Source organism: Pristis pectinata, chromosome 12, assembly GCF_009764475.1.
Source record: "Pristis pectinata isolate sPriPec2 chromosome 12, sPriPec2.1.pri, whole genome shotgun sequence".
Taxonomy (NCBI): Eukaryota; Metazoa; Chordata; class Chondrichthyes; order Rhinopristiformes; family Pristidae; genus Pristis; species Pristis pectinata.
Window position 1 is genome coordinate 43632298 of NC_067416.1, and position 13964 is coordinate 43646261.

Sequence of the window (13964 nt, forward strand, 5' to 3'; positions counted from 1 at the left end):
GTCTCCGTCATCATTATGATTACTTGGTTAAGCAGTTGGTAAGTACTTTATATTAAAAGTAGCTTTACATTTTGTGGTGATTACAAACATTGAAGAGGAATAAGGTAGCTTACTTGGTGCAAGATCCTGGTTTTGAATTAAGGAGTATGAATTAGACATTTTATGTCTGAATTTATAACCATGCAATTAACTTTATTTTCAGACTGTAAATGGAAGAAGCTCTCGAACAGTCAATAAGTTAAATGTATCAACTGATGGGGAACTAAAGCAATTAGATAGGGAAGCCATTGATCTAATCCAGGTCACAACTGGTCTTGGCCACTTGAGTTAAGGGCAGGAACAATAAAAAAAATGAAACAGGACTTTCTTTAATCTTCATCATAGTGCATTTTTCAGGGAGTGCAAGCTGGATAAGAACAAAACCATGATAATCGGCTATGCATTCCATACAAAAACATGTTTACACAAAGAAATTAGCCATCATTGGCTGTGGAACTCTCCCTACAGCACACAATTCAGCAATCAAGGCCATTACACTTACTTCACTCTTGTACAGCCCTTCCAGCTCAGTCAGACTTCGGATAGATTTCCTTTTGCAGATATCCTCATCTGTAAGTTTCTGGATATCGGAGTGAATCTTCTGTTTTTGCCCCAAACGCAAGAAGCCCACCTTGAATCGAACTAGCTTCAACAAAATGTTATCCACAGCCGAATGGGTGTAACTGGTAAGGAGGACGCTGAAACCGCAGGCATAAAGAATCCGCACCTTATCAAAGAATACAAAAATAACCATTTAAGTACATCTCCAAAGTAGTAATGAAATGAATTATCCTGATTAAAAAAAATGGAAAGTGGTTCTGATGAAGGATCATTGACCTGGAACGTTAACTCTCCCAGTCTCACAGAAGCTGCCTGATTTGCTGAGTATCCCTGGCATTTTCCATTTTCATAACAGGCAAATACTATTACATAGCAAGTAATAAAATCAGCCATGTAGCAACATCCCAAGCACCACGGCAGTCCCTGCTGTGATAGGAGAAATGAAACCCATTGAGCAAACAACACCTGCCACAAATAAAGGGTCTCGACCCGAAATGTTGACTGTATTTCCCTCCATAGATGCTGCCTGACCCACTGAGTTCATCCAGTGTTTTATATTTAACACCAGTCACAAAGCCTTATAATCAGAATCAGGTTTATTATCACTGACATGTTGTGAAATTTGTTGTTTTGTGGCAGCAGTACAGAGCAAGCGTAAAAATTACCATAAGTTACAAAAATAAATAAATAGTGCAAAAGAGGAATAATGGGGTAGTATTCATGGACCATTCAGAGATCTGATGATAATATTCTATGATAATTATTTGTCAATTTGAGTTACCAAGGATTACAGGTAAAAATATTTGATACACAGATCAGGCATGACCTAATTGAATGCTAAATTAGCCTGAGGAGTTGAATGACAACTAACCCACATACCCCAAACAAAGCAAAGATGCCTGTTTAATTATGCCATTCTGCAATGATGTTGGTTAACTTGCCTTACCAGAGTGCAGATGGTCGTAGTCTTCCCTGTCCCAGGCATGCCCACAATCAATGTGTAATCTTTAGACAGCAGCACTCGCTTCATTGCTTGTTTCTGAGGTTTGTTCAGGCCTTTGATGTTAAAGAAAAATAATGGATCAGATAAACAAGAGCCAGCTTCTGCAAAATATCTATTGCAAAGGGAAGATAACTACAAGTGGAGCGTGGAATCAGGTACAGGATGAAGGAGTGTAGGGGCAGTTGTGGCTTAGGAGAGGCTGAGCCCAGAGGGCAGGGAAAGGTTCGTCCAACGAAGCAGCGGAGATGGATACTTGAGACGGGTGAGTGGAGGGTGAGCGAGGGGGAGTATGAGCCCTGGGGATTGAGGATAGGGGTAAGAAAGAAGTTGACTTCTGGGGAAGGTGTAAGACTGACAGAAAGCCCCAGAGAAAGGGCAAAACGAGCCCTAGAAGTAAGGGGCAGGGCTGTGGGAGGCAGTGAGAGCCTCAAAGGGCAGCGGGAGAGTGGGTTGCTGATGACTGGCTAGATAAGGGTGAGCTTTATTGAGGAAGAGATGGAAGCTCCAAGGAAGAAATTGTATTGAGCTCTGAGGAGGGAGGGGGAAGTACAATTTCTTCCCTGGAGCCATAACTGTACATACTGTTCCAAGTGTGGCCCCACCATTACCCTGTAACAAAAACTCCTTGCATCTAAACTTCAACCCTCTTGTATTAAAGACCAATGCAGAGAAACAGACTGCATCCTAAGCACCCTAAGTTTAGAAACAACAAACAAATTGACTGCAGGTTTCAGCATTTTCTTATGACATAGGATGCCCCCATTTGACTCAATGAGTTTATGCAGCTCTGAGAGCAATTCCATTCTGCTACATTCCTCTGTAACCAATTCTGTCTCACGTCCATTGACTCAACTTCCCTCTGACTCAATTATCAGGGATAATTTAGTCAGCAGTTAATCTACCAACCAGCATGTCTTTGGAACATGGGAGGAAAACTGAGGGAAACCCATGTGGTTACAGGGAGTAGATGTAAACTCAACACAGGTTAAACCAGTGTTGCCCAAATTCAGCTTGAGAACTCTGAGTTAATGGTTGTTGTAAATTTCATACTAATACCAACAGAGTATATAGCAATATGAAATAGACAGACTACCTCTCAGAATATTAGCCACCGTTTCCTTTGCTTCAGGTGGGAGTACAGTGCTCAGGTAAGGAACAAACTGTGGTGGCCTCAGTCCAATGATAAGTTCTCGAAGTTTATCACTAAAGAAATAGAGAATAGCTTATCATTTTCTTAGTACATTATTCCACACAGATAAATAAAGGAATACAAATTAAGGAGGTCATTTTAATTTTGGGATAGCGCTTGAAAGGTGCCTCTCAACATGTTTTAGACAGTAAGCCAGGTGCTTTACTCTAATCCAGACTGGACCCCACAGAACTGGAGTGATCCAACACAGAAGTGCTATGTAATTAGTCCCATTTCCTTGCACTTATCCCATATCTTTAGGAATACTTTCACACGAGTTCTGTATCTAATTTCCTTTTTGAAAATTACTCCAAATTTTTTGTTCCTAAAGATGGTGTTGTTTTCTGTCTTTAACCAATCCTTTACCCACAGTGAAAAGTTACACTCAATCCCTGGTGCAGTAAATTTTACACTTCAGCAAGTGCTTTTGGAAATCAAAATATACAACTGGCTCCTTACTTCCTATTAATCCCATCCTTGTAGAACACAAATTAACTTGCTAAACACGTTTTCTCTTTCAAAACCAAAACCGCCTAATCATGTTATGCTTTTCAAAGTCCCCTATCCTAACTTGGGAACTTTCCTGGAGACTGGCCTTTAATCCTGTGCTTCATAGAAACATAGAAAAACTACAGCACAATGCAGGCCCTTCAGCCCACAAACCTGTGCCGAACATGTCCCTACTGTAGAACTTATAGGCTTACTCATAGCCCTCTATTTTTCTCAGATCCATGTACCTATCATATCCGCCTCCATCACTGTTGCCGGCAGCCCATTCCACACATTCACCACTCTCTGAGTAAAAAAACTTACCCCTGACATCTCCTCTATACCTACTCCCCAGCACCTTAAACCTATGTCCTCTTGTGGCCACCATTTCAGCCCTGGGGAAAAGCCCAGGCAGCATCCTTGTAAATCTCCTCTGCACCCTTTCTATGGCTTCCACATCCTTCCTGTAAGTGAGGTGACCAGAACTGAGCACAGTACTCCAAGTGGGGTCTGACCAGGGACCTATATAGCTGCAACAATACCACTCGGCTCCGAAATTCAATTCCCCGATTGATGAAGGACAATACACCATATGCCTTCTTAACCACAGAGTCAACCTGCGCAGCTGCTTTGAGCGTCCTATGGACTCGGACCCCAAGATCCCTCTGATCCTCTACATTGCCAAGAGTCCTACCATTAATACTATATTCCGCCAACATATTTGACCTACCAAAATGAGCCACTTCACACTGACATAAAGTATTCATTAAGTACCTCCGCTATTTCTTCCGGATCCATACACATTTTCCCACTGCTGCACTTGATAGGCCCTATCCTTTCGCATCTCATCGTCTTACTCTTCACATGCTTTCCTTAATCCTGCCCGCCAAGGCCTTCTCATGTCCCCTTCTAGCTCTCCTAATCTCTTTCTTAAGTTCCTTCCTTTTAGCCTTGTACTCTTCCAGATCTCTAACATTACCTAGCTCTCTGTACCTTTTGTATGCTTTTCTTTTCCTTTTGACTAGATTTATTATAGCCTTCGTACACCACGGTTCCTGTATCCTCTCGTGACTCCCCTCTCATCGGAACATGTCTATGCAGAACTCCACACAAATACCCCCTGAATATTTGCCACATATCTTCTGTACTTTTCCCTGAGAACATCTGTTCCCAATTTAATCTTCCAATTTCCTGTCTGAGAGCCTCATAATTCCCTTTACTCCAAGTAGACGCCTTTCTAGTCTGTCTGTTCCTCTCTCTCTCCAGTGCTAACGTAAAGGAGAGAGAATTATGATCACTATCACCAAAATGTTCACCCACTGAGAGATCATAGCTCCAAGTATCGATCCAAGCTCTAAGCTCATCCGCCTTGTTCACAATACTTATTGCGTTAAAATAGACGCATCTCAAGCCTGCTCTATCACCTGCCTATGGTACTTACTTCTAGCTTCCTCTATTTGAGAGCCAAACACCTCTTCCCCGTCTCTTCAGTACAGATCCCACCCCCCAACAATTCTAGTTTAAACTCTCCCCAGTAGCCATAGCAAACCTCCCCGCCAGTATGTTGGTCCCCCTGGAATTCAAATGCAACCCGTCCTCTTTGAACAGGTCATACCTGCCCCAAAAGAGGCCCCAATGATCCAGAAATCTGAATCCCTGCTCCTTACTCCAATCCCTCAACCACGCATTTAACCTCCTCCTCAATCTGTTCCTATACCCACTGTCGCTTAGCATAGGCAGCAGTCCGGAAATTACTACCTTTGAGGTCCTGTTTCTCAACTTCCTTCCTAATTCTCTAGTCTCTTTTCAGGACCTCATTCCTCTCCCTACCTATGTCGTTGGTACCAATATGTACCATGACCTCTGGCTGTTCTCCCTCCCCCTTCAGGATATCCTGGACGCGATCTGAAATATCCTGGACCCTGGCACCTGGGAGGGAAACTACCTTCCGAGTTTCTTTCCTGCATCCACAGAATCGCTTGTCTGACAACCTAACTATACAGTCCCCTATCACTAGTGCCCTCCTCACTCCTTCCCTACTCATCTGAGCCACAGGGCCAGGCTCTGTGCCAGAGACACTGCCACTGTTGCTTCCCCCAGGTAGGCTGTCTCCCCCAACAGTACTCAAGCAGGAGTACTTATTGTCAAGGGGTATAGTCACAGGGGTACTCTCTAGTACCTGACTCTTCCCCTTCCTGACTGTAACCCGATTGCCTGATTCCGATGGTCCCGGTGTGACCACCTGCCTATAACTCCTCTCTATCATCTCCTCACTCTCCCTGACCAGACAAAGGTCATCAAGCTGCATCTCCAGTTCCCTATGTTCCAGTTCCAGTTGTCTATGTGTGGAGCCACAGGAGATGGGCGAGGTCTTAAATGAATGCTTCTCATCTGCATTTATCATGGGGAAGGTCATTGAAGCTAGCAAATTCAGGGAAGAGAATAATGATGACCTGAAACATATCCACATTACAAGAGAGGAAGTGTTGGCAATCGTCAAGTGCATAATGGCAGATAAATCCCTGGGGCATGACCAAGTGCATCCTAGGATATTGTGTGAAGCAAGGGAAAAAACTGCTGGAACCCTGGCAAATTATTTTTATCAGCTTTAGCCATAGGTGAGGTACTGGAAGACTGGAGCATGGCTAATATTGGGCCTTTATTTAAGAAAGGCTACGAGGAAAAGTCAGGGAACTACATACTGGCGAGCCTAACATCAGTGGGGGGAAGTTACTGAATGGGATTCCGAGAGATAGGATTTAGCTGCATGTGGAAAGGCAAGGGCCAATTATTGTTAGTCGGCATGCCTTTGTGTGTGGAAAATGTCTCACAAACTTAATTGAGTTTTTTAAGAGGTGTCCAACAGGATTCACAAGGGCATGACAGTAGACGCTGTCAATATGAACTTCAGCAAGGTCTTTGACAAGGCCCACATGGTAGGCTGGTCCAGAAAGTAAGATCACGAGGACCAGGGTGAGCTAGTCAATTAGATACAAAATTGGCTTGGTGGAAGGAGTCAGAGGGTGGTAGTAGAGGGTTGTTTTTCAGATTGAAGGCCTGTGGCCAGTGGTGTGCTGCAGGGATTGGTGCTGCATCCACCATGTTTTGTCATCTATATTATTGATTTGGATGAGAATGTAGATAGCATTCCACCAGTGAACCCGCAGAAAGCAACTGGCCCGGACAGTGTCCCTGGCCATGTCCTTAGATCCGGTGCAGATCAGCTGGTGGGGATATTTGCAGATATTTTTAACCTCTCCCTGCTTCAGTCTGAGGTTCTAACCTGCTTTCAGAAGACAACTATCATCCCGGTACCCAGGATAAACAAAATAACTGCCTTAATGACTACTGCCCGGTGGCTCTGACATCCACCATCATGAAGTGCTTCGAAAGGCTGGTCACAGCATGCATTAACTCCAGCCTCCCAGGCAATTTACCTTCCACCAAAACACTTCCCTGGCCTAAACTCATCACTGGAGCATGTGGACAGTAAAGAAATTTGCATGTGGACAGTAAAGAAATTTGCATGTGGACAGTAAAGAAATTTGCATGTGGACAGTAAAGAAATTTGCATGTGGACAGTAAAGAAATTTACATGTGACTATTGTTTATTGACTACAGCTCCATCTTCAATCCTATCATTCCAAGCAAACTCACCTCCAAACTCCTAAACCTGGGACTCAACACTTCTCTTTCCAACTGGATCCTTGACTTCCTGACCAACAGGTCGCAATCAGTAAGGATAGGCAGCAACACTTCTGCTTATTCTCAACACTGGCACCCTACAAGGCTGCGTCCTCAGACCCCGACTCTACTCCCTATACACTCACGACTGCATGGCCAGATTCTGCTCTAACTCCAGCTACAAGTTTGCAGATGATACCACTGTAGTGACATGGTGTCATGACAACAACCTTTCCCTCAATGTCAGCAAAGCGAAAGAGCTGGTCATTGACTTCAGGAAGGGGGCGGTGCACATGCTCCTCTTTACATCAACGATGCTGAGGTCAAGATAGTTGAGCGTTTCAAGAATATCACCAATAGCCTGCCCTAGTCCAACCATGTTCACACCACAGCCAAGAAAGCTCACCAGCGCCTCTACTTCCTCAGGAGACTAAAGAAATTTGGCATGTCCCCTTTGACCTTCATCAATTTGTATTGACGCACTACAGAAAGCATCCCATCAGGACGAATCACGGCTTGGTATGGCAACTGCTCTGCCCATGACCACAAGAAACTACAGAGAGTTGTGGGCACAGTTCAGCACATCATAGAAACCAGCCTCCCCTCCAATGGACTCTGTCCACACTTCTCACTGCATCAGTAAAGCAGCTAGCATAAAAGATCCCACCCACCCTAGACGTTCTCTCTTCTCCCCACTCCCATTGGGCAGAAGATACAAAAGCCTGAGAGCACGTGCCACCCAGCTCAAGGACAGCTTCTATCCCACTGTTATAAGACTATTGAATGGTTCGCTAGTATGATAAGATGGACTCTTGACCTCACAGTCTACCTTATTGTCTACCTGCGCTGCACCTTCTCGGTACTGTAACACTTTGTTTTGTGCTGTTGTTTTTAACTTGTACTACCTCAATGCACTGTTGTAATGAATTGACCTGTATGGACAGTATATAAGACAAGTTTTTCACTGTACCTCACTACATGTTACAATAATAAACCAATTTAGTAAGTTTGGGAGTCTCTGCTGGCCTTTGATGAAGTAACAGCTACTTGCTGCTGCTCTCACTATATCTAACCTCTTCAACCTGATTTGAAATCCTTCCTTTTCGTCCTCGGTAGCAAATTTAAATGCGATTTTATCTTATTATGAATACAAGGGGTGCTAAGGCTATGAAAACCACTAAGGAAGATGTTCCCCCTGCAACTCTGGAAGCTATTTTCCAGCAGCTTCAACAGCTTACTGCCAAGTTCGACTCTATTCAAAGAATCCTGGAAGATCATGAAGGATGAATTAAAGAGAATGAAGCCTCTCTTTCGGTATTGAATGGGAAAATTGATGACTTACAGAACCTTTGTAAAAAGCAAGCCAAAGATAGTGAAAGATTAAAGCTGAAGATTACTGACTTAGAAAACAGGAGCAGAAGATCCAATCTCCGAATTCTAGGATTACCAGAAAAGACTGAAGGTAATCAACCTACGGAATTCTTTTCAAAGTTTTTGACTCAGTTATTCCCTGGTATTCTAGAATCTTTGCCTAAGATTGATCAAGCACACAGAATATCTTTTTTTAAACTTCCTATGCAAGTCAAACCCAGATCAATCATCATCTCTCTCCATGATTTTCAAACTAAGGAGCTTCTAATTCGGGAAGCACATCGTAGAGGAATGATTAACTATCAAGATTGTCAGATCAGAATCGTTGAAGATTACTCACCCAAGGTTATGAAGGAACGGGTTGAATTTAAAAAGGTTATGTCAGATCTGTATCAGAAAGGGTACAAGCCGTCACTTCGTTTCCCTGCAAGACTCAGAATTATACTGAAAAATGGCTCGCACAAATGGTTTCGATCGTCCGAAGCCCAGATTTTTCTGGAAACTCCCACTGAATGATTTCATATTCCTCGCGATGAACATTTTCTGTTGTCTTTTTTTTTGTTTTTTTTCTAGTAATCACTTACTAATACTTGGGATGCTTATGTTTTTTGAATTTTTTTAATCTTTTTTTCAATACAGTTTGAAATAAGAAAAAAGCAACATGTAAATGCTGTGTTGAACTAAGAACACTTGTTTTTTTTACATTTGTAACTGTGGTTTCTTTCTTTATCTTATTGTTATGACTGGCTTGAAGTTATTGAGCAGAGATAATTGGGGTTAAACTGTCCTTAGGAAGGTGCCAGCTGCTTCTTAGCTGGCTTGTTCTCTTTGGGTGCTGGGGAGGGGGAGCGGGGGTGGTTTCCTGGGAAGCTGTTTTGGGCTGTCAGCCAAATCTGTTGCTTAGATACCTTATCTGGAACTCAACTGTAGTACTTTTTGATGGTACACTCCAATGGTTTGTTCATCATTCTCTTTTTATCTACATTTAAATAATATTATAATGGAGCGAGTTATTAATTTACTTAGTTTTAATGTGAAAGGCTTGAATCATCCTTTGAGACGAAATAAGATTTTTTGCCTATATTAAAAAACTCAAAACCTCTATTATCTTTTTACAAGAAACTCACATTTCACATTTTCTTAATCGATGGGATGGGCTTCAATTTCAATCTTCTTTTCAAGCTAAATCTAGAGGGGTTTCAATTCTTATAGATAAGACAGTTTCATTTGATCAACACAAGGTAATAACTGATACCAATGGTCATTTCGTTATAGTATCAGGGAAAATAAATAATAGACCAGTGGTATTGGCTAATATTTATGCTCCAAATACGGATGACCCAGGATTTTTTGTATGATTTTTTTCACTTCTACCAGATTTGAATTTTTACTCTTTGGTGTTAGGAGGAGATTTTAATTGCTGGTTAGATCCCAAACTAGTTAGGTCATCCACTAAATTAGCTGCTCCTAATAAATCAGCTTTATTTCTTCAATAGTTTTTAATGGAAACTGGTGTCATAGATGCCTGGCATTTTTTGCACCCAGAAGATAAGGAATATTCCTTTTTCTCTCATGTTCACCATACATATTCCAGGATTGACTACTTTTTTTTATTGATAATCAAATGATTTCATCAGTTCAATCCTGGGACAATTCAGGAGACTCACATCAGGAAGAAAGATAATCAACGTTTTTTTTAGATTTAGGAGGGGTCAACAGTTCCATTCAAATTCACAAGCAAAGGTGAAAGGAGTTTCTATTTTTATAGACTCCTCAATTTCGTTTGTCCATCATGAGACAATATCAGACCCAAATGGTAGATTTTTATTAATTACTGGTCTGCTTCATAATAAAAAAGTTGTTATGGTTAATCTTTATGCACCCAATGTAGATCACCCTGAATTTTTTTAAACATCTGTTTGCATTTTTTCCTCATTTAAATTAATACACTGTGATTATGGGTGGAGATTTTAACTGCTGTCTAAACCCTTCAATGGATAGATCTGTGTCAAATCCTGCACTTCCAAACAAATCCGCTGTCTTTATTAATTCCTTTTTAGTTGAAACCAGAATTTTAGATGATTGGAGATTTCTACCCCCATACGATAAAGAATTTTCATTCTTTTCTCATGTTTACCATAACTACTTGAGGATTGATTATTTTTTTTTATTGATGCTAGATTAGCTCCACTTACTATGGACCGTAAATACAATGCAATTGCCATTTCTGATCACGCACCATTGACTTTATCAATTAAATTACCAGAGGCATCCTTTGATGTCAGACAATGGCGATTTAATCCTTCTCTATTACAAGACTCAGATTTCATCCAATTTATTAAAGAACAGATTTCATTTTTCTTTTTAACTAATTTTACTGAAAAAATTTCCAGTGGGATAATATGGGATACTTCTAAAACATATATCCATGGTCAAATTATTTCATATTCCGCTGGTTTGACAAAACGAACTAATAATGAAATACGTATATTGGTTGACAAGATTAAAGAAATTGATAAAAAATATTCTGATACTCCGAATCTGGAGCTTTTTAAAAAGAGAAACAGAACTCCAATTACAACATAGTTTATTATTAACATCTTCAATTGAAAATCTACTACTTAAAAACAAAAGTCAATTTTATATACATGGTGACAAATCCGGTAAATTATTGGCCAACCAATTGAAAGCTACTTTATCTAAACGTCAGGTTAATAAAATTCGTAAATCAGATGATACTTACACGATAGATCACGTTCAAATCAACAAATCCTTTCAAGAATTTTACTCTTCTTTATACCAACCAGAATCCCCTGAGGATCCTACATTAATATATGAATTTTTAAGAGATCTGAAGATTCCCCAACTATCTTTAAATGAATGTTCTACATTAGATGCTCCCACTTCAGAGGGAGAAATAAATAAAGTAATATTTTCAATGAAGTCAGGTAAAGCACCTGGCCCTGACGGACGTACAGCTAAATTTTTTAAATCCTTTTCTGATATTCTTGTTCCCTGGTTAGCCAAAATTTTTAAAGATGCCCTATCAGTGGGTAAACTACCACAATCTTTCTATGAAGCAACTATTTCTTTAATTCTTAAAAAGGATAAAGATCCCACTGATTGTGCCTCTTATAGACCTATTTCTTTATTAAATGTAGATTCAAAAATATTTTCCAAAATATTGACCTTTAGACTGGAAAAGGTTCTCCCACAAATTCTCTCTGAAGACCAGACAGGATTTATTCAGAATCGTTATTTACATTTTAATATCAGGAGATTAATGAATATTATATATACACCTTCATCCCAAATTCCAGAATGTGTTGTTTCACTAGATGCTGAAAAGGCATCTGACAGAGTCGAATGAGAATATCCATTCACTACACTACAAAAATTTAGTTTTAGCCCTAAATTTATATCTGCGATTAAAATGATTTATTATACACCTATGGTTTCAATACTTACTAATAATCAAAGATCTCCTTTGTTTAGGTTTTTTCGAGGTACTAGACAAGGTTGCCCATTAAGCCCTATATTATTTGATATTGCTTTAGAACCCTTGGGTATTGCACTTCGGGACTCTTCAAATGTATGTGGCATTACTCGCGGACAGATGATTCATAAGATATCTCTCTACGCAGATGACCTGTTAGTTTATATTTCTAATCCGGACGAATCTATCCCCGCAGTACTATCACTACTAGATCAGTTTAGTGTTTTTTCTGGCTATAGATTAAATCTTAATAAGAGCGAACTTTCTCCATTGAATATGCAAACCCCAATTTATAGCCAATTACCTTTTAGATTGGTAACTGACTATTTTATGTATTTAGGTGTTAAAATTACCAAGAAACATAGGGGCTTATTTAAAGCTAATCTATTGCCTTTAATTGACCATGTTAAACAATTATTTACTAAGTGGTCTCCACTGTCTTTATCATTGGTAGGCTGAATTAATGCGATTAAGCTGAATATTTTACCAAAATTTTTATATTTATTTCAAGTAATTCCAACTTTTGTCCCGAAATCTTTTTTTGACACTATTGATTCTAAAATTCTTTCATATATTTGGCAGAATAAAAACCCAAGGTTAAGTAAGAAATATTTACAAAAACTAAAAAAGAATGGTGGTTTGGCCTTGCCTAACTTAATATCAGATATTTAATTTTTTGGATACAAGATTTAGATGTAATTCAATGCCCCAAATGGGTACACCTTGAACACCAATCAGTACTTGAATTTTCATTAGTTTCTATTTTAGGAGCTTCACTCCCTTTTGCACTTACCAAATTAAGTAAACATACGACTAACCCAATTGTTAAACGTACAATACGAATATGGTTTCAATTGCATAAATTTTTTGGATTGAATAAATTTAACTTGTCAAGTCCCATTCAACCTAATTTTTTCTTTCATCCATCCAGAGTTGACTCAGCTTTTTCCATATGGAAAGGGAAGGGAATAGTATGTTTTCGGGATCTATTCATTGATAACTGTTTTACATCTTTTGAACAATTGTCTAATAAATATAATTTGCCCAGATCACACTTTTTTCAATATTTGCAGATTAGAAATTTTTTTAAAACTACTATACCCTCTTTTCCGACACCTTACAAAATTGAAACTACAGAAAAAATTTTAGGTCTTAATCCTTATCAGAAGGGCTTGATAGCAATAATTTATGATTTAGTTATGAAAATATGTCTAGAATCATTGGACAAAATTAAGAATGAATGGGAAAACGAACTCCAGACATCTATACCTATAGAGACTTGGAAGAAAATTCTTCATTTAGTTACATCTTCAATGTGTGCCAGACACTCGTTGATACAGTTTAAGGTAGTCCACAGGATCCATATGTCCAAAGATAAGTTAGCTCGTTTTTATAACCATATAAATCCTATATGTGATAGGTGTAAGTCGAATGTGGTTTCTTTGACACATATGTTTTGGTTCTGTCGTCTTTTGGAAAAATATTGCAATGACATTTTTAACATTATTTCAAACGTATTGAAGATTGATTTACAACCTCACCCTATCACTGCAATTTTTGGATTACCGAGGATAGGATCTGGCCATTTATCTGCTTCCGCTAACCGTATGATTGCTTTTGTTACATTAATGGCCAAACGATCCATTTTGCTTCAATGGAAGGATCCAATACCCCCTACTACTTTTCAATGGTTTTCTCAAACTATATCATGTTTAAACTTGGAAAAAATTAGGAGTGGTACCGTTGATCCTTCGCTTAAATTTGAAAGTATTTGGAGTCCATTTATTAAATTTTTCACATGATGTAGATCCCCTTTCATAACTTTCCAACTTAGAGGAACAGAGTTGACGACATAATATTGCTCTGTTTCTGCTGAGAATTTTAGCCCAGTTTTGTTTTCTTTTTTTTGTTGGTTTGTTTTTTTTGAAAATTTTTTGGTTTACAATTTTCTTATTGATTTGGGTTTTTTTCCTTTCTTTCTTTTTAATTTATATAATAAATCTTTTTCTGTCCTTTCTTTTATATTATATTCATTTACTAAGAGATCGTGGATCTACGATTCTTTTATATTTATTGTTCTTTATGATTATCTATGCTATGAGATTGTTATCCTGATCTCTTTGTATTACATG

General features: G+C 39.2%; 1 protein-coding gene across 1 annotated transcript in view; it reads right to left on the bottom strand.

The window, feature by feature from the left end:
- The window catches only part of dna2 (DNA replication helicase/nuclease 2), a 127290-nt gene that overhangs the window by 16219 nt on the left and 97107 nt on the right, over positions 1 to 13964 (bottom strand). The window contains exons 13-15 of the mRNA XM_052027435.1: positions 2697 to 2806; positions 1547 to 1656; positions 542 to 766 (exon numbers count right to left, since the gene is read on the bottom strand). Of these exons, the coding sequence (XP_051883395.1) occupies positions 542 to 766; positions 1547 to 1656; positions 2697 to 2806 (445 nt within the window). The remainder of the gene's footprint in view (positions 1 to 541; positions 767 to 1546; positions 1657 to 2696; positions 2807 to 13964) is intronic.